The 27,719-nt window shown below is 44.9% G+C and overlaps 2 protein-coding genes across 6 annotated transcripts in view; one reads left to right on the top strand and one right to left on the bottom strand.

Annotated features, from left to right (window-relative positions):
- The window catches only part of LOC110496686 (NACHT, LRR and PYD domains-containing protein 3), a 29,332-nt gene extending 27,798 nt beyond the window's left edge, over positions 1-1,534 (top strand). For all 3 annotated transcript variants that reach the window (XM_021572732.2, XM_021572717.2, XM_021572724.2), the window contains exon 25: positions 182-1,534. In XM_021572732.2, the coding sequence (XP_021428407.2) occupies positions 182-251 (70 nt within the window). In that variant the 3' untranslated portion in view covers positions 252-1,534. The remainder of the gene's footprint in view (positions 1-181) is intronic.
- Positions 444-20,006, bottom strand: nfat5a (nuclear factor of activated T cells 5a). 3 transcript variants are annotated; one of them, XM_021572750.2, is made up of 12 exons: positions 19,725-20,006; positions 16,333-16,461; positions 13,737-14,409; positions 8,766-8,949; positions 8,461-8,651; positions 8,191-8,363; positions 7,846-7,980; positions 7,652-7,704; positions 7,437-7,569; positions 7,140-7,321; positions 4,896-6,942; positions 444-4,763 (listed from the first exon to the last, which is right to left on the bottom strand). In XM_021572750.2, exons 1-12 carry the CDS (start codon positions 19,792-19,794, stop codon positions 4,366-4,368), a joined length of 4,368 nt encoding a protein of 1,455 aa, XP_021428425.2. In that variant the 5' UTR covers positions 19,795-20,006; the 3' UTR covers positions 444-4,365. The 3 variants fall into 3 exon arrangements, with proteins under 3 accessions (XP_021428425.2, XP_021428432.2, XP_036811918.1); XM_021572757.2 differs by lacking the exons at positions 16,333-16,461; positions 19,725-20,006 and adding an exon at positions 14,984-15,005; XM_036956023.1 differs by lacking the exons at positions 16,333-16,461; positions 19,725-20,006 and having other exon boundaries at positions 8,766-8,905; positions 13,737-14,174.
- Positions 20,007-27,719: the final 7,713 nt, after the last annotated feature.

Here is a 27,719-nt window from a genome sequence, read left to right as displayed (position 1 = left end):
ACATGACATTTTCCTCCTACAAAATTATGAAATACGATATTTAAGTGTCAATTGGCTCAGTATGTTGGAAAAGGGTTGACTTTTTTGCAGTTGTCATTTTCAAATCCCTCAACCCCCAAAAATGTATTAACTAGCCTAGTAAAAAAGGTATGTCAAAGACCATTTCTTTTTCTCTCTGCAGAGTGACTGGCTTGGAAGTACGACCCAGGAGCCTCAGCAGTGATCAAATGAACCTTCTGGAATCGACATGACTGAAATCCCCTTGAGTTCAAATATACATTTCTGATGTATTGTGAAACGTGTGAAATGTTTAGTATACTTGTGCAGATACTTTGTTCAAATGTAGAACTATTAGGCCTACTTATGTCCCTAGAGCTTGTGTTTGAGTTCCCTAAATTAAGTACATTTTAATATCCAGCCACCATTGACCCAGAAGAAAACAGTTGAAGCAAAGACCTTCATCTTTATTTACTCATCATGTAGCAGCAGAATGAGAAATATACACCACAAAAATACATTTATGTATGACAAAACAGAGGGTAACGTCTGACGCATTGCCTGAATAGATACTGAAACTGATAAATGCTTATCACTTCTCCTTTTGATCTCATGTCAAGCTCTTCACAGCAACAGTAATACTGACAAGCACACACCAACAAGAGCTTTCTGCAACATCTAATCAGAACAATCACCTTTTTCCATCTCACAACTATGAATCTCAACAGTCCTGAAATTAGGATAGAAACAAACATGTATAGTTTGTGTTAAGCTGCACAGCAGTTCATGAGTGAAGGTGATCACATTTGTAGTATTGCAACCAGGGATGGATGACATTAAATCACACTGCATTGGTTAAGGTGGTCATGGAACTAAAAGCAGATCACTGACACTAGACATAGAACATTAGACAAGGGAGATGTGCAGTCTTGACTCACGACACAAAGGGAATCTGGTAAACATACTACACTGATGGTTTTTCAAGGCACACAGAACTTCACAACTGATCCCCCCTATCTCACATTTCAACATGAGATAATGACAACTGATTTGTGGATGGAGACCATGTGTGTGCTATTTTCAGATGAATGTGATGAATTCAAACAGTTAAGCAATAGATACATCAAAGTGAGTGTGACAGTAGGTCTTGGAACATGAAACAAGACATTAGAACCACAAAATAATGTATTTCCACACGTCCAACATACCAAAGGGTCAATATTAGGATACCTCAAATATTTTCTCTAAAAACAGAATTGGTCCGGTACTAACAGATTTCTCACTGAAGGAAAAGCTACATTCATTACAGAGAGGAGATACTCAAGAGGTTGGCTTCATCTATTTGTATGGCATTACTATGCCACATTATGTGCTCTTGAAAATCCCCCATTGAAATAGAATGGAGGCTTGAACATCAGTATTTAGAGATGTGATCATCTGTTGTGTTTAGGACAAACTGACATTTTGGATAGGTGAAACCAATTGTGTTCAAAATAGTATACATTATCTGTGAGAATAAATAACTTCTATGCTGGAACGGTGTCCATTTCAAAATGTATGATTAGCTTAGAATGAGTTTACTACTGTTGGCCCGTGTTGTACATGAAGACATCTGGTAGTATACACACCTAACTGTACACTGGAGTTCATCCAACAGTTTAACAATGATATACTGTACATCAGAACATCATGTAATCTGGCTCATGGGTGAAAACATCTGTATATGGAGTAGATACTTTCTCAGGACAGAATGAGAAAATATGAAATGTCAAATGCCTACATGAGCATATAGGGATCTGAGCAACAACTGAAAAGTTGTCATTCCATCTGTTTATGTCAATATGTCAAAACAGACTACTGCTTATTGGATATGGAATAGCAGTATCACCTTTAATCTAAAGCAGGGTAGAGCAACATGGGTTCAAATGCATATTCATTTGCATGGAAATGACAGAAGAGGCAAAACTGTTGGGAGAGTACCTTACAAATGTCATTTTAAAATATTTGTACAAAAACACTTAATATCCATGAAAGCTGCATTATTTAAAATTAGTTAAAAAAATGAGTAAACAGAGTAAATGAGTTAACAAACATTAGGATGTTTTGAAAAGAACATTTGTTTTCAGTAAGTCCAGATACACACGCCTCACGCTGCCTGCTCACAGCCATCGCTATAGAAACACAAGACTGAACCACAAGATTAATATCAGTTCTGTTGATATGAGTAGAAAATATTAGTATAAACATCGCATTAGAAGTGTCCATCACATCTGCACATAGCACCATAGATAACATGAGAATGGCTCTCTCCATGGCTGTGTTTAGATAGGCAGACCAATTGACATTTTCTTCACTAATTGGTCTTTTGACCAATCAGATCAGCACTGAAAAAGATCTGTCAAAATACCAATTAGTGGAAAAAGATCAGAATTGAGTGGCCCGTCTAAACAGCCAAAGTAAGAGATTTTAAGCGCATGTTCCAATGCCCATACAGGCATAGCATACCAATAGAGTACTTTGGCTGTGGAAGTCCATAGGAAATGGTATGCTAGTGTGGATATTGGAACAGCCTTTGTGTTGCTGTGAGTCCCTAGTGACGTTGCATGGGAGAGGTACTGCGTGTCTATTTCGCACAGCTCTGCCCTGAACACTGGCAGTACTAGTTCAACATCTGTCAGTACATGAACCAGAAACCAACTAAAAACTACAACCACACACAAGACAAGGTAAAACACAGTCTGTTAAATTACGCAGATTGTTACAGTACACAGTAAATTGTTGGCTACAGATAGCAATATGCTGTAAATCTTTTAGAAAAATGACACACCCACTCATGTATGTGTACACACAATGTATTGACTTAAATTATAAATGTTTTGTGGGGGTGTAGGCAGAGATATGCAAGCCTACGAACAGGAGCTAGTTACACACAGACATCAAAACGAAGACTGTATGCTCACTATGGGAAATCCGACTGAATTGACAGACAGACACTGGCTGGATCACTTGATATAAATAGGCTTCAGATGAATTCAACACTAAGACAAAAACATCTTTAGAAAAATCTCAAAAAATATGGTGAAAATGTATAAATGCATGGACAATGTGTTAAAATGTATAAATGCATGGACAATGTGTTAAAATGTATAAATGCATGGACAATGTGTTAAAATGTATAAATGCATGGACAATGTGTTAAAATGTATAAATGCATGGACAATGTGTTAAAATGTATAAATGCATGGACAATGTGTTAAAATGTATAAATGCATGGACAATGTGTTAAAATGTATAAATGCATGGACAATGTGTTAAAATGTATAAATGCATGGACAATGTGTTAAAATGTATAAATGCATGGACAATGTGTTAAAATGTATAAATGCATGGACAATGTGTTAAAATGTATAAATGCATGGACAATGTGTTAAAATGTATACTGTGACAAAAATCATTACAATGGTTATTTAAATGGAGGTCAACAAGTACATGTGCTCTAACCCCAGAGCCTCTGGATGGATATAAGGATTGGCTGGTCACACAAGACAGTTTATAAAGTGCTTAATGTTTATAACACCACACAACGCTTCACTTTCCCCAGTAGAAAGCATCCTTCCTTTCACAATATACTGGAAATGCTTCCAAATCAAATTCTAAAATTCCCCCACAAACACAAGTTGCAGAACATACGCAAACTAAGCATTTACAATGGAGAAAGCCTGTGTGTACTAATACACAACTAAACGCAGACTATGGGAATTGCCAAAAGAAGAGATATGAGATATGTTGGACAGATACACTGACTGTTGTATGATCTGACTGAAGCTGTGCTGTACACAAGAACACAGCAAGATGCCTTCATCTGGCTGCCCTTCTCTTTCACTCTCTCGCTTTTAAATCTCACAATCTATCCACCATCTGTCTTTCTCTTTTGCTCCAGCTTTCTGTATCCCCCCCCCATGTTAGGCCATCAATAACACAGTATGAAATAGAAGAACCACTGCATGTGAGACTGATGGATACAGAAGTTAATGTCCTCTGATCCAGCAAGAGGAGTAGTCACTCAACCAATCCATCATAACGCCGTCTGCCCGGCCGTCTGTCTATCAATGCATGTACAGACACTCATCAAAATATGAGCTAGGGGTACACAAGCACGTCTGATAAAATCTTTAAAATGTCTTCATTACTTCATGTTCTTAGGGGGTTCATAGCATGGCCAGACATCTCTACCCCCATTCTCCATATCTGTGTTGCTTGGAGGGGTTGTATTGTAAGCAGCAGACACAACCTGGCCCAGTCTGCGGTTCAAAGAGTGGGCAGAAGTCACTAGAACCCCCATCAGTGTATCGGTGGTCCCAGTAAAGATCACTGCTCCTGTAGGCTCTCCAGCAGGTCCTCTATCTTCTCCATGTTCTGGGAGGCGTTCATGGGGGTCTGGAGGTTGGTCTGCATGGGGGTCTGGAGGTTGGTCTGCATGGGGGTCTGGAGGTTGGTCTGCATGGGGGTTGTTTCTATGGTAGTCTGTATGTTGGTCTGCATTGGGGTCTGTAGGTTGGCCTGCAAGGCATTTTCTAAGCTACTCATGGCGTTTTGTAGACCAGTCTGCATAGGTGTCTGAAGATTAGTCTGCATGGGTGTGGCGGTCTGGGCCATGTTTGGGTCTATGAGAGGCTGGATGTGGCTGGCCTGCAAAGGGTTGTGGTTCTGGGGCTGGCTCTGGGCAGACATTGTAGAACCAGAGGACGTCATCAGCTGGGAGGAATCTGAGGAGAAAGAAGGATGTCACACAAAGACTCTTAAAATGTATCAATTGGGGTATTATATATCAAGTAAGTAAATATTCCTCTACTATTGTCCATGCGGAGTACTGATCCTGTCAGGTAAAGCAGTCTCACCGTTCTGGAGGCCAAACACAAACAGGTTGGGTTGTCCTACTGGCTGGCCAACGTTCCCGCTCACTCCCGTCTGGAACAGCTGCTCTGGGGGTCTCTTACCAGGGGAGGATGTGGTACTTTGCAGTCCCACAACCCCCAACCCACTCTGCATTACAAAGATAGTTTCCCCTGCTGCAGCCTGGTTTCCTAGTTCCTGTGTAGCCATGCTGCCCTGCAGACCAGAAAGAGAACCCTGTGGCAGGAACAGCTCCACCTGCTGGCTGGGAGGGCCATTAACTGAGCTGGAGCCCACCTGCATAGGTTGCTGCCCCTGGAACAGACCCTGCGGAGGGGTATTTCTGGAGGCAGGGGTCCCCCCTACAGAGGAGCTCTGGTCCTGGAATAACATGGGCTCCACTGGGTCCGTCTGGGCTACCTCAACCCTGACCCCCACCATGGTGGGCTGGGAGAACAAGAGGGAAGCAGGGGTGTCCTGGGGGCAAGGGTTGCTGTTGTTGCCCATGGAGGGGCCCTGGGACTGGGTACTAAAGAGGAGGGCTGGGGGCAGAGCCTGGGGTTTGAGGGAGGCGGTGCAGAGGAGGAGGCCGGTGGGCTGGGGCTGAGGGTGCTGGCTGGGGGGCAGAGTGCTAGTCTGGAACAAGGAGCTCTGCTGAGCCATGGGAATCTGCTGGGTTTGCTGTAGTTGTGTCTGCTGAAGGGACTGTTGATGGTCCATGGGGGTGCTCTGCTGCTGCTGGGCCTGGAACATTGACATTGTCTGGGGCTCACAGGCTGATGTCTCCATGGAGGACAGGAACGCTAGCTGCTGTTGACTACCCTGGTTAGAGAGGGTGTTGGGAGAAAGGAACAGTGTGGACCCTGTGGCCTGCTGCTCCTGACTGAGGCTACCACTGGTCAGCACAGTCAGAGTGTTCTGCAGCAGGGCTGCCTGGTGCTGGGGGCTGGAGGTCTCTGACAGAGGCCTGGGGGACTGGAAGAGCTGCTGGGGAGGAGAGGAGTGGGATGGGGGCTCCTGGGGGAAGCTGGAGGTCTGGATGGTGAGCAGCTCCCCAGCCTGCTGGAGGAGAGACACAGGCTGCTGCTGGGGCTGAGATGAGGAGTGGATCTGGGGCTGGAGGAACTCAGTCTGGAGCTGCTGTTGTAACTGTTGCTGATGTAGCTGGTGCTGTTGCAGGTTGCCTAGTGCTTGGTTTTGATGTTGTAGGTTGTCCAGTACTTGTTGCTGCTGCTGAAGTTGTTGATGATCATGTAGCTGTATGTTGCCAAGTACCTGCTGCTGCTGTTGAAACTGTTGATGTTGTTGTAGGTTACCCAGTATCTGTTGCTGCAGTTGTTGATCCTGTGGCTGTAATAATAATTGCTGTTGTAGCTGTATGTTGCCAAGGACTTGCTGTTGATGTAACTGCTGCTGCTGTTGATGCATGTTGCCAAGGATCTGCTGTTGTTGCTGTTGTATCTGTAGGTGTTGTGTGGCCAGAGAGCCCTCAGCTCCCCCCAGTCTCAGGCTGTTCATGGTGTCCTGTACGTGTTGCTGCAGTGAGTCAGTGGAGGGTGTGGGGCTGTACAACACTGAGTTGAGCTGCTGTTGAGCCACTGCTGCCTCCATAACCTGTTGTACCAGGTCGCTTCCCCCTGCCTGGAGTTCCCTTACTGCCCTCTCCAGCTGTGCCACCCCGTCCTGGGGGAACAGGGGGAGCTGGGACTGGGGTGCCATCTGAGACATGCCCACTACCACCACCTCACTGCTGGGGTTGGAGGAATCTTGAGGCAGGCTCTCCTGGGGGTCCCGGAGAAACTGCTGGGGTACCTCTGGGGGGACAGGGGGGAGGGTGGTGTTGTCGCTGGAGACAGGGAAGGAGGTGGTGGGGGCGATGTCCTGCTTCTGGATGGTGCAGAGGGGCTCCAGGGAGGGGAAGACTTGGGACTGGGGGAAGTCAACCTCCCCAGGCTGGAGAGGCATGGGGCTGGGGAAGGACTCAGTGCTAGGCGGGGTGCTGGAGCTCAGCTCCAGGGTTTGCTGGACCGAGACGAGGGTGTCAGATGACGGCTAAAGGAAGGAGACAAAAAGAGAGGAATTAAATATTTTCTAGAATCTACACACTTCCCTACAATTTGCCCAATGACTCTGGATCCCAATGTCTTCTTTTATTGATACAACTGAAGAGTGACGTCCCAGCCAAACCACCTGATCTAAATGTACAATCAAGGATCCTGGGATAAACATAACCGGTATATTTCTCCTACCTTGAAGAGTGCTGTGGATGGAGTATTGCTGGAGACCTCCATAGGGGTGACCTCCTGTCGTTTGACCAGTTCACCAGCAGACTGGGCAGGGTCAGAGGCCAGAGACTTGATCTGGTCCTGGAAGGTGCAGGCCTTAGCCAGAGAAGACCCCTCTGTCTTCACAGACATGTCCAAGGAGTGCTCTGGTGTGGGACAGAACAAAAAAGCAGGTTGACCAAGAGAGAGAAACACACGCCTTGTATACCATAGAGGGAGCCTTAGTGAACCCTTCATCACTCCTTTCTTAGCAGGGCACACCTGAGTCTGGGGTATATGTGAAGGGCTGTACGTCATGTGACCTCCCGGCATTGGTCATGATGTAGACGCCCACAGAGACAGGAGAGGAGACAGACAGGTTGTGGTAGGGAGGAACCTTCACTATCACATGATTCTAGAGGAAACAACATCATCATTAGGACAAAGTCAGCTCATGAGCCATATGCATCTCTCATGCTATGATATCAATGGGCTACCTGATGGAACAGCTCCATGTCAATCTCTGCCTCGGCCTGCCACAAGTTATCATCTGGAAACGAATCAATGTTTTATCAATATATAGAGAGATTTTTAAAGCCACTCAATGAGGAGACATCACAGAAAGGGATATGAGGAAAGGGAAAAGAGGACAGGAAAGAAAGGAAGAAGACAGGCAGGTTAGTGCTGGCACCTGCTGGGTTCTCCTGGAATATGACCTTGGTTCCTTTGAGGAAGTTCTTCCCTATGATGAAGAGCTCCTCTCCTCCTCTCACTGAACAGCTGTGGAGACTCTTCTTCAGGATCTCTGGCACCCCCGCTGGCTGGGCTGGGGAAGGACACAGCAGAGTATGAATAATTGCGGTCCACAAAATCCTACTATTGGAGCTACGTGTTGTGCCAGCTTTTGTTCCAGCCCGACATGAACGCACTGCATTGAATGAACATCAAACAAGCACATATACATCCAAATTTACTTTAAAGTCTGGATACCCAGTAGTTATTTGTGTTTGTATGAATACGGTGGTAGTTGACTCACTGCAGAGGATGGGTGAGGAGGTGGTCTGCAGGGTAAGGACAGACCCATCAGCATGCGGGATGTTGACTCTAAAGGCCAGCCTGGCCCGGGTGCTCTTCTTCTTGGACCCGGCAACCCCAATACGAGCCTCCACGTCCGCGTTACGCAGCTTCAGGATCCCCACACAGTCAACCCTGTCAAGATTCAATGTTACAAAATGTTCAGATGGTGAAACAAACACACAGTAACACGCTGATATTTCAACAACGCATCAATTAATGAGTCCCTTACGCCAGTGACATGGCGTTGCTGGGCTCCAGGGGGACCTCTATGACAGTGGTTCCCTCGATGTCCACTTCTTTGCAGGCTTTGGTATTTCGGCCTGTCACCCTGCAGGCCTGGTAGAACCCATGAGGCTTCACTCTGCCTGTGTCACTGGCCACAAACACCTGCAGCACCACCGGCTCACTGACACCCTCCAACTGGAGAGAGAAGTTGGTGAGTAGAGTTGAGAGTGCAACACAGCTTAACAGACAAAATCAACCTAATGGCTAATATAGTTTATTTAAAATGGTTGGAAAAAGAAAGCGTCTCACCTTGACTGTGGGGAAGCCCTGTTGGGTGCGGTCTTTGACAGAGCCGCGGCTGCCCTCAGTCAGGTAGCGTGCCCGGTGCTGGGTCTCTGGCTGCAACAGGATCTTCAGCTCCTTACCCTCACTCTTCTGGGGGTACTGACCTGACAGAAGACATCCCTTCAGCAGGCACCCAGCCTCCAGAGAACTGGAGAACACGCAACACAAATAAATTCATTAAGCCCTAATCTATGGATTTTACATGACTGGGAACATAGATATATCTGTTGGTCACAGATACCTTAAAAAAAACACAAGTAGGGGCGTGGATCCGAAAACACGTCTGTATCTTCGTGTGACCACCATTTGTCTCATGCAGCGCGACATCTCCTTCGGAATAGAGTTGATCAGGCTGTTGATTGTAGCCTTTGGAATGTTATCCCACTCTTCTAATGGAGCTGTGCATTATCATGCTGAAACATGGTGATGGAGGTATCTCTGTGCATTCAAATTGCCATCAATAAAATGAAATTATTTTGGTTGTCCGTAACTTATGCCTGCCCAAACCATAACCCCACCACGGGGCTCACCCACACAACACAATACACTGTCTGCCATCTGCCCGGTACAGTTGAAACCGTGATTTATCTGTGAAGAGCAAACTTCTCCAGCGTGCCAGTAGCCACCGAAGGTGAGCATTTGCCCACGGAAGTCGGTTACGATACCGAACTGCAGTCAGGTCAAGACCCTGGTGAGGACGACGAGTACTCAAATGAGCTTCCCTGAGGTGGTTTCTGACAGTTTGTGCAAACCCACAGTTACATCAGCTCTACGGGTGGCTGGTCTCAGACGATCCCGCAGGTGAAGAAGCCGGATGTGGAGGTCCTGGGCTGGTGTGGTTACATATGGTCTGCGGTTGTGAAGCTGGATGGACATACTGTCAAATTCTCTAAAATGATGTTGGAGGCCACCTATGGTAGAGTAATTAACATAAAATGATCTGGCAACAGCTTTGGTGGACATTCCTGCAGTCAGCATACCAATTGCAAGCTCCCTCAAAATTTGAGACAACTGTGTCGTGACAAAACATTACATTTTAGAGTGGCCTTTTATTCTCCCCAGCACAAGGTGCACCTGTGTAATGATCATGCTGTTTAATCAGCTTCTTGACACTGTCAGGTGGATGGATTATCTTGGCAAAGGAGAAATGCTCACGAACAGGGGTGTAAACAATTTTTTTTTGAGAAACACGCTTTTTGTGCATATGGAACATTTCTGGGATCAGCTTTTTTATTTTTTCATGGGACCAACACGTTACATTTATATTTTTGTTCAGTCCAAAATAAATAAAAAGTGCCCCTTTTTTCTCCCCAAAATTCCATGGTATCCAATTGGTAGTTACAGTCTTGTCCCATTGCTGAAACTACCGTACGGACTCGGGAGAGGCGAAGGTCGAGAGCCGTCTGTCCTCCCAAACACAACTCAGGAGTCGCTAGAGCGCGATGGGACAAGGACATCCCTGACGGGATTCTGGGGATGAGCATGTGCATCTTCAATATGTACCCATTGTCCCTCTTTAGTGCATTTAACAATATGTCACAAGTAAAGCGAGTTGGGTAGCGAGTTGACACAATTCCAAGACTGGTACACACCTCCAGGCTGGGTAAGGGCTATTTGACCAAGAAGGAGAGTGATGGAGTGCTGCATCAGATGACCTGGCCTCCACAAATACCCGACCTCAACCCAATTGAGATGAGTTAGACCGCAGAGTGAAGGACAAGCAGCCAACAAGTGCTCAGCACGTGGGACCTCCTTCAAGATCATTGGAAAAGCATTCCAGGTGAAGCTGGTTGAAAGAATGCCAAGACTGTGCAAAGCTGTCATCAAGGCAAAAGGTGGCTTCTTTGCCTTGATGACAGCTTTGTTTTACACTTTTTTTGGTTACTACATGATTCCAAATGTGTTTTCATAGTTGATGTCTATTATTCTCCAATGTACAAAATAGTACAAATAAAGAAAAACCATGGAATGAGTAGGTGTATTCAAACTTGACTGATACTATACATCTATATAAACTCAGCAAAAAAATAAAACACCCTCTCATTGTCAACTGTGTTCATTTTCAGCAAACTTAACGTGTACATATTTGTATGGAAATAACATATAACAGACATAAACTGAACAAGTTCCATCAAATTTTATTCGTCCCATCCCCCAAATACAACAGGTGTAGACTTACAGTGAAATGCTTACTTACAAGCCCCTAACCGACAATGCAGTAGCAAAAACTGCACTGTCCATTAGTTGAGGTAGTATGTACATGTAGGTAGAGTTAATTGAAGTGACTTTGCATAGATTACAACAGAGTGGCAGTGGTGTGGAGAGGGGAGGGGCAATGTGAATAGTCTGGGTAGCCATTTGATTAGATGTTCAGGAGTCTTATGGCTTGGACGCCGTTTAGAAGCCTCTTGGACCAAGACCTTGCGCTCCGGTACCGCTTGCCGTGTGGAAGCAGAGAGAACAGTCTCTGACTAGAGTGGCTGGAGTCAATTTTCAGGGCCTTCCTCTGACACCACCTGGTATTGAAGTCCTGGATGGCAGGAAGCTTGGCCCCAGTGATGTACTGGGCCATTCGCACTACCCTCTGTAGTGCCTTACGGTCGGAGGCTAAGCAGTTGCCATACCAAGCAGTGATGCAACCAGTCAGAATACTCTCGATGGTGCAGCTGTAAAAACCTTTTGGGGATCTGAGGACCCATGCCAAATCTTTTCAGTCTCCTGAGGGGGAATAGGTTTTGTCGTGCCCGCTTCATGTCTGTCATGGTGTGTTTGGACCATGTTAGTTTGTTGGTGATGTGGACACCAAGGAACTTGAAGCTCTCAACCTGCAACACTGCAGCCCTGTCGATGAGAATGGGGGCATGCTCGGTCCTCTTTTCCCTGTAGTCCACAATCATCTCCTTTGTCTTGACCTCCTCCCTGTAGGCTGTCTCGTTGTTGTTGTTGGTGATCAGGCCAACTACCACTGTTGTCTCAACGGCAAATGTAATGATGGTGTTCGAGTCGTGCCTGGCCGTGCTGGAAGGGCATGTCAGGATGAGCCTGCAGGAAGGGTACCACATGAGGGAGGAAGATGTCTTCCCTGTAACGCACAGCATTGAGATTGCCTGCAATGACAACAAGCTCAGTCCAATGATGCTGTGACACACCGCCCCAGACCATGACGGACCCTCCACCTCCAAATCGATAACCGCTCAAGAGTACAGGCCTCTGTGTAATGCTCATTCCTTCGACGATAAACGCAAATCCGACCATCACCCCTGGTGAGACAAAACCGCGACTCGTCAGTGAAGAGCACTTTTTTGCCAGTCCTGTCTGGTCCAGCGACGGTGGGTTTGTGCTCATTGGTCGAAATTGTTGCCAGTGATGTCTGCTGAGGACCTGCCTTACAACAGGCCTAGAAGGCCTCAGTCCAGCCTCTCTCAGCCTATTGCGGACAGTCTGAGCACTGGATGGAGGGATTGTGCATTCCTGGTGAAACTCGGGCAGTTGTCGTTGCCATCCTGTACCTGTCCCGCAGGTGTGATGTTCGGATGTACCGATCCTGTGCAGGTGTTGTTACACGTGGTCTGCGACTGCGAGGACAATCAGCTGTTTGTCCCGTCTCCCTGTCTTAGGCGTCTCACAGTACGGACATTGCAATTTATTGCCCTGGCCACATCTGCAGTCCTCACGCCTCCTTGCAGCATGCCCAAGTTCACACAGATCAGCAGGGACCCTGTTTTTCAGTCAGTAGAAAGGCCTCTGTAGTGTCCTAAGTTTTCATAACTGTGACCATAATTGCCTACCGTCTGTAAGCTGTTAGTGTCTTAACGACCGTTCCACAGGTGCATGTTCATTCATTTTATTATGGTTCATTGAACAAGCATGGGAAACAGTGTTTAAACCCTTTACAATGAAGATCTGTGAAGTTATTTGTACGCTCTCGTTGGCTGGCCCTCGCTTCATACTCGTCGCCAAACCCACTGGCTCCATGTCATCTACAAGACCCTGCTAGGTAAAGTCCCCCCTTATCTCAGCTCGCTGGTCACCATAGCATCTCCCACCTGTAGCACACGCTCCAGCAGGTATATCTCTCTAGTCACCCCCAAAACCAATTCTTTCTTTGGCCGCTTCTCTTTCCAGTTCTCTGCTGCCAATGACTGGAACGAACTACAAAAATCTCTGAAACTGGAAACATTTATCTCCCTCACTAGCTTTAAGCACCAACTGTCAGAGCAGCTCACAGATTACTGCACCTGTACATAGCCCACCTATAATTTAGCCCAAACAACTACCTCTTTCCCAACTGTATTTAATTTATTTATTTTGCTCCTTTGCACCCCATTATTTGTATTTCTACTTTGCACATTCTTCCATTGCAAAACTACCATTCCAGTGTTTTATTTGCTATATTGTATTTACCTTGCCACCATGGCCTTTTTTGCCTTTACCTCCCTTCTCACCTAATTTGCTCACATTGTATATAGACTTGTTTATACTGTATTATTGACTGTATGTTTGTTTTACTCCATGTGTAACTCTGTGTCGTTGTATCTGTCGAACTGCTTTGCTTTATCTTGGCCAGGTCGCAATTGTAAATGAGAACTTGTTCTCAACTTGCCTACCTGGTTAAATAAAGGTAAAATAAATAAATAAAACATTTGGATTTTAATTAATTACCTTGAGACAGGGTACTGAAAAAGGGACGTTTCTTTTTTTGCTGAGAGATAGGTGTGCGCGCGCACACACACACACACTGTTCTGCACATGTACTGTACAGTACAGTTTGGGTTCACTGTGATACGGTGATACACACCTTGTTTTCTTGTGTATTGTATTAAACTGAAACAGGTTCTTATATTTGTTTGTAAGTATCTATTTTTAATAAACCATGCTTGATTGATATGTATCAAGTCTGGCGTTGTATTGGGACTAGCATTCTATTCAACCTACCTGGGCTTGGGGCTGGCCTTGTCTGGTCCCAGCTGAGACAGAACAAAGTGTGGGGCCTTGGCACTGTCTGCATCAAACACGTCCATGCTGTCCTCTGGGGGTGCAGGCTTGGGCCCGGGCCGCTGGCGGGGGGTGCGTTTACGGGATTTGCGGGGGACCTCTGTGTTGTCGTTGTAGGAGCTGGAGCTGATCAGGCTGAAGTTGGAGGCTGAGTCGTCGGCCCAGATGCTGCTGCTGTGTTCTGAGTCTGGCCCTGCTGGCCCAGACGGGGCTGGATCCTCCTGGCAGGACATATTGCTGTCATCAAATAGGTCCTCTGGAGGGGGAGAGATGCTCAACACTGGCCTCCGCTTAGAGGGGGTGTTCTGGGGCTGCTGCTGGGCTCCCACCCCCCCTGCTCCTGGGTCTCCTCCTCCTGTTCCAGAGCTGGTCCCACTGCAGCATCCACCTCCAAGGGTAGACAGAGCTCCCTCTACCCCCTGCATCTCTGAAACCACTGGGTCTCCAGAACCCTCTCTAGGGGCACTGCTGGGATGGTGGAGGAGGAGGGGGGGCTGGGGCTGTTCCATGGCTGAGGTAGAGGGGGCTGTGCTGGGTCTGGGGCCAGTGGTGCAGGGGTCTCCCATGTCTTGAGAGGAGGATGAAGAAGGGCTGGAAGTGGAGGAGGTGGCATCTGGAGTGTGGAAGTTGGCATTGTTAGTACAGATGTCAATATAAGGCAGGCTAGCAGTCCCATTCAAACAGCTTAATTTGGCCATGATTTATCTAGAAATGTCCTTCTTCCCAACTCTAAATTCATTTGAGGATGTTTTGTGTGTGGCTACATTCCCTCACTGTGCATGCCAGAGCTCTCTGGTGTTGATCAAATTTTCTGAAGTTAAAGTTGAGAATGGTACAAATAGGCCCCATGTTTCCCCCATTGGAATGTTTAATTCCTACTACAACTTGCTCTTTAAAAATCAACGTGACAAAACTGACATGCTTTGTTTACAAAAAACTAAAGCAAGCTTCTAAAATTGTTACATACACATTGCCAGAAACAAAAAACAGCTAAATCTGGTCAGTAAGACTTTCCTCTTAACAGACAAATTTGCAAACTAAAGATGCGGTGCCAAATTAAATGTAGAGTGAGGCTAGAGCAGTTTGTGCATACAGTCTTAGGCCTATACAATGGTCTGAACATGCCAATTGGAGGATTGGGTTTGGACTGAGCGTAGCCATGGCAACAGAATAAACAAGGCTCTGACCTATGGAGCAGTGACCTGCAGGCCATTTTATATGCAGCCACCCCCTGCCTCAGAGGGAGGAAACTTCCTGCAATACAAATGAGACAGCCAATGAGCAACAAGAGCTGATCAGTCATGACTGAAATTCCTGGCAATCCGCAAATGAAATCAATGAAATACTGTTGTGAGGATATAACTTTTTAAGTTGTCTCTTCATAGATTTGTCGTGCTTCAGTACAGCTGTGGCAGATATGTTTGGTGTGAAAAGCTAGTGCGATGACTGGTCCCAAGCTAGACTTGGAAAACTGAGCTTGAGGTAGAAGATGCCTGTAACCACATATCTAGGATCAGATTACCCTAGCCTGGCACATGTATGGCATGACAAGGAGAGTCAGAGGAGTTGGCTAAAACACATATAGATCTGGGACAGGCTACCCTACACCCCAATCCTAACAGTAACCAATAAGGGGGTTAAGAATATATCGGAGCCTGTATCAGTGGTTAGGGTCAACTTATACCTACTTCTGGTTTACTGTGCACAATGACAGCAGCCACAAGACTACCAAGTTCAGTCAGCTTCCTGTGATAAAAGGAAGTGGTCTACTAGTCTTGGGTATGAGTACTCTGCCATTTTCACGTTCTGTTTTAATACCCCATTCACTGAGGTGACACTACCACATATCATTTTGTTCTAATCTAGGCCTAATACAAGATCTCTTGAGATATTTCTTTTTTGCTCGTCATCTTATCTTTTTCACAGAAAGGCTATACCAGACAGGCATGCTAATTCAGAAGTGCTAAAAGGACAAGATAATTGCCTTGCTAATTATAACCAGCTGTTTTCACCTCTTCCCACCATCTGAGAATAAAAAGTAACAATAGAAACTGGCAGTACATACAGTCTCTAGTGATGGGTTTGATTCATTTACATCTCCCTATGTAAGAGAGATGAAAACATAGAACAATCAAATGAATGAAAACAAAACAGAATTATATTTTGATTATAGACTCTAGAGCGACAGATTACAGGCAACAGTAGTCTAAAGCCTAATATGACTTTAGGAATATATAGACCAAGGTCATGCTCATTCAATTTTTATTTAAACTATATTTATTCCCACTCTCTCACACCTGTCCTGTCTACAGTAACCACGGCCTACATTTGCCCTACAGAGGTGAAGACTCAATTTCCCACAACAGAGCACCACTAGCACCCACCACTAGGCACTCAGCAGGAAGGGTGGAGAGTTGTTCCCTAGACACTGATCTAAGGTCAGCCTAATGTTCTGCCTACTAATGATCTAGGTGAGGTTATGAGGAGAGTAATCTGATCCTAGGTGAGGCTGGTGGGTTGAGAGTGAGGGGCTTACCTGAGGCCAGGGATGCAGAAGGGGGCGGACCGGCCTCTCCCCCACTCTTCTGGCTCATGGTGGGTGTGTCTGTCTTGGAGGAGGACGGCTGCAGCTGGAGCTCCTTAGGGAGGAGGTCATACACAGACTCTGGTGAGGAAGAGGAGAGAAATCGGGGTTTAAAAGTGCACCAAACACCACCACTAAGAGTGAGAGGTCGCCTGGTTGCTAAGAAACATAGCTCATCGACATCCTGACACAGATATATCTACTGTGGATATGCAGCGTATCCATCCAGCATATGTAGCCTAGCAAGCAGTCATCTGATCTGCCTGTAATAAGTCAACCCCAGCAGCATAGTGACCAAACCAAAAGGCTTAGGCTAGTCCTACCTTAACCAAGAATTCTCAACTCCACCTTTCTCGATGGAGATGAGTCCCGAGGCGATGAGTTTCGGCAGAGTGTAGCCTACCTCCGACTACACTGAATCGGTATCAGTCGATACTGTCGATATCCATAGGTACAAGTTACGCATGAAAGAATGGACATTTTTACAAGTACTGACCGATACCTACTTGATGTGGTTGGAGGTAGACTACACTCCACCAAAACCCATTGCCCAGGCACTAAACCCATTGCCTCGGCACTAAACCCATTCCACAGTATTTCTCTCCTTCTAGTTCTCCATACTAGGTGGGATCTGCTAATTTGCTATGGAAATTAGACATTTGCAAAAGCCCCATAATGTTTGCATGAAACGAAAGAAATCAACAGAAAGATTGTGATTTGTACAGATTTTGATGTGGGGGGGAAAAGCACAGCAATAGGCCTAGATTATAACAATTCTATTTTATTAGCCTAGGCCTACAAGTCAGCCAGGTCTTGCATACTTCCCCTACTACAATCCGATTACCTCACCACATACTTATGCTGTCGGCTGGCTACACACTGCTCACATTACACTAGCTTTGAAGCTGTGCCAAGCCAACGGTCAGACTATTTTTTTCTCTCGCAGCTGGCCCTTTGCTTTGATGACACAGAAATGTGTTTATGTTACAACTGCCAGCCCACAAGCTGGGTGCCAAAAATCCACCAGTCTCTAGCAATGCCCAGTCTTCTAACATGCATATTTAACTCATAGGTAATCATGCATGCCAGACGTCACAGCTACAGCTTGGATGCAATATTTAGACACACGTCTGGTTCTATGAGATTAAAAGACAAAGATCCTACCCACTCTGCAGTCTGCACTCACTGCAAATACAAAGCCAGACATTGAAATACAATAGGCTGACTAGGTCATGGATAGCAAAGCCTAGATCTATTCACGGGCTGATTGTTTTTTGGGCGGAAGGTCAGAAGATAATTACAAATAATTTGTAAACTGCAAATTGACCGCAAGAAGCCCAAACAGATATAATACGACAAAAACAATCATTTCAAACCTTGCTAACATTTGTATCCCATCACGTCTATTATGCGTGAGAATACTTGGGAACAGATTGCTAAATTAAAATCACTTCGAGCTGATTTCCTAGTGTTTTTACAGTCTCATGTCCAACAATGACAATAAATAATCATTTTTATATTTTGTGCTCATTAAACTTGGGTGGTCAAATAAAACCACCCCGGGCCAAAGTCGGCCCGTGGGCCGCCAGTTAGCCAATTACTGTCATATAAATAAGGTACACACTCCTCATCACATTCGACAGCAGCACCATATGGCTAGCTCATGTTAGCATGCCAGGGCCTTTAATATACTGCCGTATTAGTGTACAACACACAGGGTCTGGACAGATGTGTCTGAACCATTGTATCAGCAGGTAGGCTAGTCCATATACAGGGCATCTGTAGATTGTGGGGAAAGAGAGTTCAGAATTCAGAAGAAAGAAAAAAACATTGCGTTAGGCCTACATCAGAAAACAGAACTCAAAACACACAGTAGCATTCCTTCGCTGCAAGCCCCTAACTAGTCCTAGATGACTAGCCAATGAGGAATAAGACGAGAGGTTCAAAACCACTAGCAGACCTCATGCACCAAGACAGCAGTGTGTCTATAATTCTGTTTTTTTATAAAGTTATGCCAAGGAGTTGACACCACTATCAACATATGCCAGTCTTATCTTCCACCTGTAGAAGGTATTTTGACTGGAACCCCCCAGGTTTTGATCACTTCCGGACACAGCTGGACTGGAGGAGGAGTGGGCTGAGCAGTGACAGAGGAAAAGGAAGCCTGTTCATAGCTGTTATCACAGGAGCAGCTTTGCATCAGTCATAACTCAGTCAGCACCCACCACATCAGCTGGCCAAGTAGCCTAATCAGAGATACACAAGATACAGCTAGACTTGGACATTAGATGTTTCTAAGAAACTGGTTTGTAGGTCAAGCTACACATTTATCTTACTACCTTACTATTATACCAATAATAAAATGCACTTCACTTTTGTTATTCAGACCGAAAGGGGTTACATTGTTTCAATATGGGGACTAGATGTTATTCAAACCAATAAGATTAGGTAGGTAGATAATATTGATAATATAGCTAGCTATCATGTTAAATATAATTCTGAATAGTGTGATTTCTGAACCTACCTTAAAATTCGTACTTAACTTTTGACAAGGCCTGCCAATTCGCTATTTACTGTAACATGTGACCGAACAATTGATTCCCATTCAAAATACTATTTATCCTAACCTAAAGTCGCATTTTTCCTTTTGGGGACCTGCGACATTTCCCCTCTTGTCCGAATTTTCTTTGTTTAACTATCCTTGTGAGGACTTCTGGTACCCACATGGATAGTAAAACCAGAAACACACACACAGTTGTAAGCACACAACGAAAAGGGGGGCACTTTCACGCATTCCACACCAGGCAGATGACCTGGTTTTAACCTGTTACGCGCCTAAATGCTTGCCAACTGGTCTAGTCTGATTCTCGGTATTTGGTTTACCGGGCCATGGCAATGGAGCCTGGTGGCTAATGTAGCCAACTAGCTAAACCACATTAAACAATACATCGAGGAGACGTGTGTTACTATACAACGTGAACCTAACCTTAGAAAACGTTTAGATATCACGCCGCCCATAGTCATGGGACCGAAACACAACGAGTGCCCCGAGGGAAAACAATAACACAACACGCCTCCTGCTGCTAGCTAACGTTAGATGCTAGTTGGTCCCTATAGTTTGTCCATCATGCACACATTAGCTAACTAGCTATCGCGCATCAGTTCTCTGGATACTTTAGCCAACGAACGGTACTAACGTTAGCTAGCTAACGTTATCTAGCTAGCCAACTAGCTAACGTTATCTAGCTAGCTATCTACCCGTTAATCAGTCATAGTCCAAAAACAATTGGAAAACTGTTCAAATGCATTTATGCCATAAGGGATAACATTTATATAATTCTTACCTTTAGAGTAAAGGGATTTGGGGGAATTAAGGTCGAGATCGGAGCTGAGGGATATAAAATCAGAGGGCATCGCAGCGCTTCATCTTCACCTGGATCAGGACGAAGCCAGTCAGCCAACGAACATTAGCGGGCAATAAACCAACAAAATATGACTACAGTACAAACAATAAATATTGCATCTGGGTGAAATATACTGATAAGAAACAAAAGTTAAATGGACCCAGACAACCGTTAATTAGCGCGAACTATTCTGCTAGCAGCAGCACTGGTGATGACGTCACGTTTTTTTTATATCGTAATGGGAAACCTTCAAAATAAAAGTCGGCACTTCAAAATCAAATCAAATTTTATTTGTCACATACACATGGTTAGCAGATGTTAATGCGAGTGTAACGAAATGCTTGTAATAACCAACGAGTAATCTAACCTAAGAATTTCACAACAACTACCTTATACACACAAGTGTAAAGGAATGAAGAACATGTACATACAAATATATGAATGAGTGATGTTACAGAACGGCATAGGCAAGATGCAGTAGATGGTATCGGGTACAGTATATACATATGAGATGAGTAATGTATGGTATGTAAACATATAAAAGTGGCATTGTTTAAAGTGGCTAGTGATACATGTATTACATCAAGATGGCAAGATGCAGTAGATAGTATATAGTATAGTATAGACATATGAGATGAGTAATGTAGGGTATGTAACCATTATATGAAGTGGCATTATTTAAAGTGGCCAGTGATACAATTTTCATCCATTTTTACATTATTAAAGTGTCAGTATGTTGGCAGCAGCCACTCAATGTTAGTTGTGGCTGTTTAACAGTCTGATGGCCTTGAGATAGAAGCTGTTTTTCAGTCTCTCAGTCCCTGCTTTGATGCACCTGTACTGACCTCGCCTTCTGGATGATAACGGGGTGAACAGGCAGTGGCTCGGGTGGTTGTTGTCCTTGATGATCTTTATGGCCTTCCTGTGACATCGGGTGGTGTAGGTGTCCTGGAGGGCAGGTAGTTTGCTCCCTGTGATGCGTTGTGCAGACCTCACTACCCTCTGGAGAGCCTTACGGTTGTGGGTGGAGCAGTTGCCGCAGTCGTGGGTGAACAGGGAGTACAGGAGAGGGCTCAGAACGCACTCTTGTGGGGTGTTGAGGATCAGTAGTCATTTAGCTCAGTTACCTTAGCTTTCTTGGGAACAGGATCAATGGTGGCCCTCTTGAAGCATGTGGGAACAGCAGACTGGGATAAGGATTGATTGAATATGTCCGTAAACACACCAGCCAGCTGGTCTGTGCATGCTCTGAGGACACGGCTGGGGATGCCGTCTGGGCCTGCAGCCTTGCGTGGGTTAATACGTTTAAATGTTTTACTCACGTCGGCTGCAGTGAAGGAGAGTCCGCAGGTTTTGGTAGCGGGCCGTGTCCGTGGCACTCTATTGTCCTCAAAGCGAGCAAAGAAGATGTTTAACCTGTCTGGGAGCAGGCGGTGCTGCGACGGGGCTGGTTTTCTTTTTGTAATCCGTGATTGACTGTAGACCCTGCCACATACCTCTTGTGTTTGAGCCGTTGAATTGCGACTCTACTTTGTCTCTATACTGACGCTTAGCTTGTTTGATTGCTTTGCGGAGGGAATAGCTCCACTGTTTGTATTCGGTCATGTTTCCGGTCACCTTGCCCCGATTAAAAGCAGTGGTTCGCGCTTTCAGTTTCGCTCGAATGCTGCCATCAATCCACGGTTTCTGGTTTGGGAATCTTTTAATAGTTTCTGTGGGTACGACATCGCCGATGCACTTGCTAATAAACTCGCTCACCGAATCAGCATATTTGTCAATGATGTTGTTTGACGCAATGCGGAACATATCCCAGTCCATGTGATCAAAGCAATCTTGAAGTGTGGAATCAGATTGGTCGGACCAGCGTTGAACAGACCTGAGCACAGGAGCTTCCAGTTTTAGTTTCCGTCTATAGGCTGGAAGCAACAAAATGTAGTCGTGGTCAGCTTTTCCGAAAGGAGGGCAGGGGAGGACCTTATATGCGTCGCGAAAGTTAGAATAACAATGATCCAGGGTTTTACCAGCCCTGGTTGCACAATCGATAGCCTGATAGAATTTAGGGAGTCTTGTTTTCAGACTAGCCTTGTTAAAATCTCCAGCTACAATGAATGCAGCCTCAGGATATGTGGTTTCCAGTTTACATAGAGTCAAATTAAATTTGTTCAGGGCCATCGATGTGTCTGCTTGGGGGGGAATATATGTGGATGGATTATAATCGAAGAGAATTCCCTTGGTAGATAATTCCTCACATTTGATTGTGAGGAATTCTAAGTCAGGTGAACAGAAGGACTTGAGTTCCTGTATGTTGTTATGATCACACCACATCTCATTAATCATGAGGCGTATCCCCCCGCCCCTCAAGATGATTGTTTCTGTCAGTGCGATGCGTGAAGAAACCAGCTGGCTGTACCGACTCCGATAGCGTGTCTTGAGTGAGCCACGTTTCCATAAAGCAAAGAACGTTACAGTCTCTTATGTCTCTCTGGAATGCTACCCGTGCTCAGATTTAATCTACCTTGTTGTCAAGAGACTGGACATTGGCGAGTAGTATGCTCGGGAGCGGTGCGCGATGTGCCCGTCTCCGGAGCCTGACCAGAAGACGGCTTCGTCTGCCCCTTTTACAGCATCGTTGTTTTGGTTCGCCGGCTGAGATCCAATCCATTGTCCTGGGTGGTGGGCAAAACAGAGGATCCGCTTCGGGAAAGTCGTATTCCTGGTCGTAATGTTGGTGAGTTGACGTTGCTCTTATATTCAGTAGTTCCTCCCGACAGTATGTAATAAAACCTAAGATTACCTGGGGTACCAATGAAAGAAATAACACGTAAAAAATAAAATACTGCAAAGTTCCCTAGGAACGCGAAGCGAGGCGGCCATCTCTGTCGGCGACGGAAATTATAAGTGCAAGGTGAATAATCAAAGGATACAACATTTTAATAAATGTTGATTTTAATTGTGTTTATAAGGAATTTATCGAAAAACATTATTTTAAGACCCCTATTGAAAAATACAATGTTCAGACTGGAATGTTGACAATATTGGGCTTATAGTGAAACAACAATTGTTGTAAATGTAAAAGTGGGATTGGGAGTAGGTGTTTGTAGAATCTATAATATATATGGAGTCCTTTCATGGGTAACCTAAAGTAGCAGGCATAAACGAAACGCCTGAAACTAGATCTCCTAGCCTACAACATACTGGTCTTGACGAGAAGACAAAAACTGTTGGGGGAGGTTCTCCGCTGCACTGTTCAACCAATCCAGTAAATGTGGAGGAGGAGTTAAGATGGAGTGTTGGTCCAAAAGTGAAAATAATGTCACAGACACTCTTTCCACTGTTTTGGGGACTGACCAAGGGTGAACATCTGCCCCCTCACTTTGGCGATTTCAAGTTGAAGGCCGACCGCAGAACTGCAGGCATTGTTTCCAGAAAACAGGATCTCCCATTAACAGGATTTCCCATTATATTGAATGGGGAAATGGTGATCTTCTAGGTCAATATTTGTGGATAGTTATTGTTACGGATACAGGTATCCTGTGTGTATTTGTTTTCTCTCCTACTGCAGGTGGCAGTCATCAGTCGCCAATCATTCGTCAATCTGAAGACACACCTGCTCCTTTTCCCTTACCCAATCACATCCCCTTTCCCCTGGTTTAAAAGAAACTCAATCAGTTGTCTCTGAAGCCATCTCTCTTTTGTTTTTGTGCCTACATGTCACATTTGTCCGTTATTATGTGAGTATGTATTGTTGTGGTGTATGACTGTTTGTTTGTTGGTGTGAAAAGGGGATACTAAACCAAGTCGCCTATGGGCATACATTACCCGTAGGAAAGCTTTGTCTAAATACCCTAGTTAGAACTGGGCGGACCACCCACTGTATTTTATTGGTTAGTTAGCTAGCTGTTCATGAAGCAGGCTAGAATAGCTTCTTTTTTATATTTTTTATATTTATTATTTCTTTCCTTGGGTCCAGCTCAGCCCCCAAAAGTGTTTGACGGTAGTTTTAGGTTGTCTGTTGTTATTAGTTCTCACTGTTCCTTTTCACTGTCATGATTTGCATGACATATGTTACGTGTCTCGTTTCCATCCCCCCTAGACTGCAGGGCCAAAGGGGTTGGTAACAGTTATATAAAAAAAACTGAATACAATCATGGTACTAATAATTTATTATATTTTACAAGATGTATGTCCTTTAAAGTGGAAATATGTCACTTTTTGGGTGATCCTACCAAATTCACATATAAATGTGACTTATAGATCTATCATTCTACTTGAAGCAAGTCTAATAAGCGGTAGATCTGTTCTATGTGTGTTATTTATATGCTTTCCTTCTTGAGTTTTGTTTTTGCATCTTTTATTTTTGGTTTTGTACACTAGCTTCAAATTAGCTGAAACAACTATTTCTGGTAATGTAAAATATATTTCACATCGGTTTAGATGGTACAATGATTCTCTACACTATACTAGCTTATTTTGTCACATAAACTGAAAATAGGTGAACTATTGGAGTTTTAGCAACCAGGAAATGGTGGAGCAATTTCTGCATAGTGCAACTTTAAAATCCCACACAGAAGTTAAAAGGATAATTTAGTTGCTAATGGCAGCCTGCAGTACATCGGTCAGCCTTCAACTTCAGATACTGAATAAGAGGAGGAGCACTGAGCTAGCCTGCAACATCACTTCCTAGAGTAGTAGCTCAAACTGTGCATGCAATGTTCCAAAAACTCCTCCATGTAGCAAGATGGTGACAAGCTGAATTGACTTTCCTATGAGGTGACGTAATAAATGGCTTTGTCTATATTTTTTTGTCTATGGACTCAGCAAAGGCTATTTTATAGGGCACTGAATTTTAATTTGTTTAATTTTTCCTTTATTTAATTGGGCAAGTCAGTTAAGAACAAATTCTTATTTTCAATGATGGCCTAGGAACAGTGGGTTAACTGCCTGTTCAGGGGCAGAACGACAGATTTGTACCTTGTCAGCTCAGGGGTTTGAACTTGTAACCTTCCAGTTACTAGTCTACCGCTCTAACCACTAGGCCACCCTGCCGCCCCCGGCTGGCTCTTTACCTAAACCCATTTCATAAGCCACAACGCAAAACACTGTATATGAAATACATATTGACTTATAGTAAAGAAAACAACGAATGGGTTGTACTACAACACTGGTTTTACGAATGAAGAACGAGAGTTCTTACTATTCTATAAATTGTCTCCAGACAACAACATAATGGTATACTACACACTGGCCTGCCGGAGAGTGTCACTCTAAGGACTCATTCAGCCCTGTAATGGGCACCAGCAAGGCTGCGTGAGTAAGAACTGTTGTTCTTTATTAGTAAAACCAGGGTTGTAGTACAACTCATGTGTTTTTACTTCATTCAAACTCAAGTTTTTACGATGCTATATCGTATATTACCAACCTTGTTGGTCACCAGGACGGGCACCACTGCACAGCCTGCCTGACACAGTCAAGTGGCCAAAAGAGAATAACCCTGATATAACATACTCAAGACTGGGAGAAGACAGGCAAAGCCTGCAGGCTATGTGATACAATTAATAAGAAATAGGTAACACATTGTAAAGAACAACCTACTCCTACGACTATGCTCTGGTAGAAGGGGTTATAGTTTGGACATGTACAACCTAAAGGGATGTGTACCGTATATGTTTTGTGGGAACGAACATCTGGCTGCAGTCAGTACTGTGTGACAACGAAGACCCAGTCATGTCAAAACTATACAACCTGACAAATGTGAGGTGTAGCCCAAGAAGTTGCCGCACATACGTCATCCAATGTAACGCCCCCGAAATAGCGCCCAAGATGTTGCCACACCTCTAGTAGAATGTGCTTTAAGTCCCTCTGGGGGACTCTTCCCTGCAGAGGAGTATGCTAAAGAGATCATTTCAACTATCCAGCAAGAAAGTTGTTCTCTGGACAAAGCCTTGGCCTGTGCTTGTGTACCAAAGCACACATACAACTGGTCAGAGTGGTGTAGGCTGCTCATCGGATCAACTTTAGCCAAAGCACACTGACAGGGCAGAGTCGTTCCTCTTCCTCTGAATGGAAAGGAGGGGGGACAACGTAGCCAGATAAATAACCCTAGATTTGAAACATGATGTAATGATCTTAGCGGGGTTAAGTGTCAATGTAACAATCCGCTTGTCCTCTGAGAACACCATGCATGACTAGTGCACATAGAGGGCTGCCAGGTCACTGACCCGCTTCGCAGAATGTTTGGGCTAATAGTAGAACTATGTTAAAACGAGAGGAATAGTAATTATATTGTGACATATATTTAAATGGAGGGTTAGTTAACGCATCGAGAACTGTGATCAAATCCCGTCTAAGGAATAGACTATGTGTAGGCAGGCTCAGGCAACAGGAGACGTTCATAAACTGAAAGGCCAACATTTCCCACAAGCTTACCATATATATCAGCGTGGCACGCTGTGTTTTTGTTGAAGGAGCCCTAGCACTCTGTATAGTCTCTATAACTGCCAGAGGTAACCCCATACCAGCTTCCATTTGTGCCTGAGACAGAAGGTCCGTGCATAACGGGAGTGTCCACAGGTGCTCCGGGCACCATTGAACTCCGGTCTGTAAACCAGACATCCTTTAATTAAACCATGTCTGTGGGCCAAAACAGGATACCAGTATCAGCTCCAGCCTATGCTCTCTCACTCTGTCCAAGACCTGTTGTAGCAGGGGAACTGGAGGAAATCCATTGGTGGGCCTGGGCATCGTGACCCAACGTTGGGTTGTCGTTCTGAATGTAATACCAAACAGGGCAGTGTGTTGTGCTTCGAGATGCAAACAGATCTACATGGGCTCGTCCGAACTGGCGCCAAATCGCCTCTATCACATGTCGGTGGAAACGCCACTCTGCAGACTGAGGCTTAACCCTCGACAATAGGTCAGCACCTACAGTATATTCAACAGGCCTGGAATGTGCGCTGCTGACAGTGAGCGCAGGTGTGTGTGTGCCCACAGATGTATCTGTGATGCCACTTGGTGCATGGACAGTGAGCGGACTCCGCCCTGGTGATTGATGTACGCGATCGAGGCTGAGTTGTCGGGAGGAATCAGAACGTTATGCTCCTTTATCCTGGGGGGAAAATGTAATAAATACAGGCAAATCGCTTTCAGCTCCAAAGCATTTAAATTACCGTTTGTTATGCATCCGTCTTAAACTGCGCCCCCATCCCCTCAGGGAGGCATCAGTCTTTATGACAACTCGCAAAGCTGCTGGATCCCCACTGAGCGCATGCTTGGGTTTAGCCAGAAGGATAGGGTGTGGCGACATGGTTATCAGCCGATAACGCTCTCTTTTTGGATGAACGCGTTGGCTAATAAACCATTGTTGGACAGGTCTCATGCGTATTAGGCCAAGTGGTGAGACTGCTGATGCTGCAGCCATTAGCAACCATAACCTGGCAAGCCCTGACAGTCCAGGTCTGGTGGAATGTGTGGGCTGTAGTCCGAATGCACCTCTGTCTGGTGACTGTTAGACAAGCACACATAGACAAAGAGTTCAGTTCCAAGCCTAAGAAGCTTGTCTGTTGGCGAGGAGTGTGACTCTTTTTCTAGTTTATCAGGAAACTTAGATTGAGGATATGATTTATCACTATCCTGGTGTGTGTCTTGAGCCAAGTGAGGACTAAATGGCCACCCGGACTATTTACGTTGACCCCCCTTTGTTTTTACACTCCCTGTTTATTACCTATGCATAGTCACTTTACCCCTACCTACATGTACAAATTACCTCGACTAACCTGTACCCTCGCACATTGACTCTGTACCGGTACCCCCTGTATATAACCTCGTTATTGTTATTTTATTGTGTTACTTTTTATAAATTTTTTTACTTTAGTTTATTTTTTAGTTTTTTTTGTACATATTTTCTTAACTCTATTTCTTGAACTGCATTGTTGGTTA

The sequence above is a fragment of the Oncorhynchus mykiss genome, chromosome 2 (genome assembly GCF_013265735.2).
Source record: "Oncorhynchus mykiss isolate Arlee chromosome 2, USDA_OmykA_1.1, whole genome shotgun sequence".
NCBI classification, from domain to species: domain Eukaryota; kingdom Metazoa; phylum Chordata; class Actinopteri; order Salmoniformes; family Salmonidae; genus Oncorhynchus; species Oncorhynchus mykiss.
Note: the sequence above shows the minus strand (reverse complement) of the source record. Positions and strands in the feature narration are given on the sequence as shown.

Excerpts from the sequence above, each read along its gene's own strand:
- nfat5a (XM_021572750.2), bottom strand. The coding sequence starts at position 19,794 with ATGCCCTCTGATTTTATATCCCTCAGCTCCGATCTCGACCTTAATTCC. Across the intron at positions 14,410-16,332 it reads TTCTGCATCCCTGGCCTCAG|ATGCCACCTCCTCCACTTCC; the intron begins GTAAGCCCCTCA and ends TCCACACTCCAG. Across the intron at positions 7,705-7,845 it reads ATTCCAGGAGAACCCAGCAG|ATGATAACTTGTGGCAGGCC; the intron begins GTGCCAGCACTA and ends ATTCGTTTCCAG.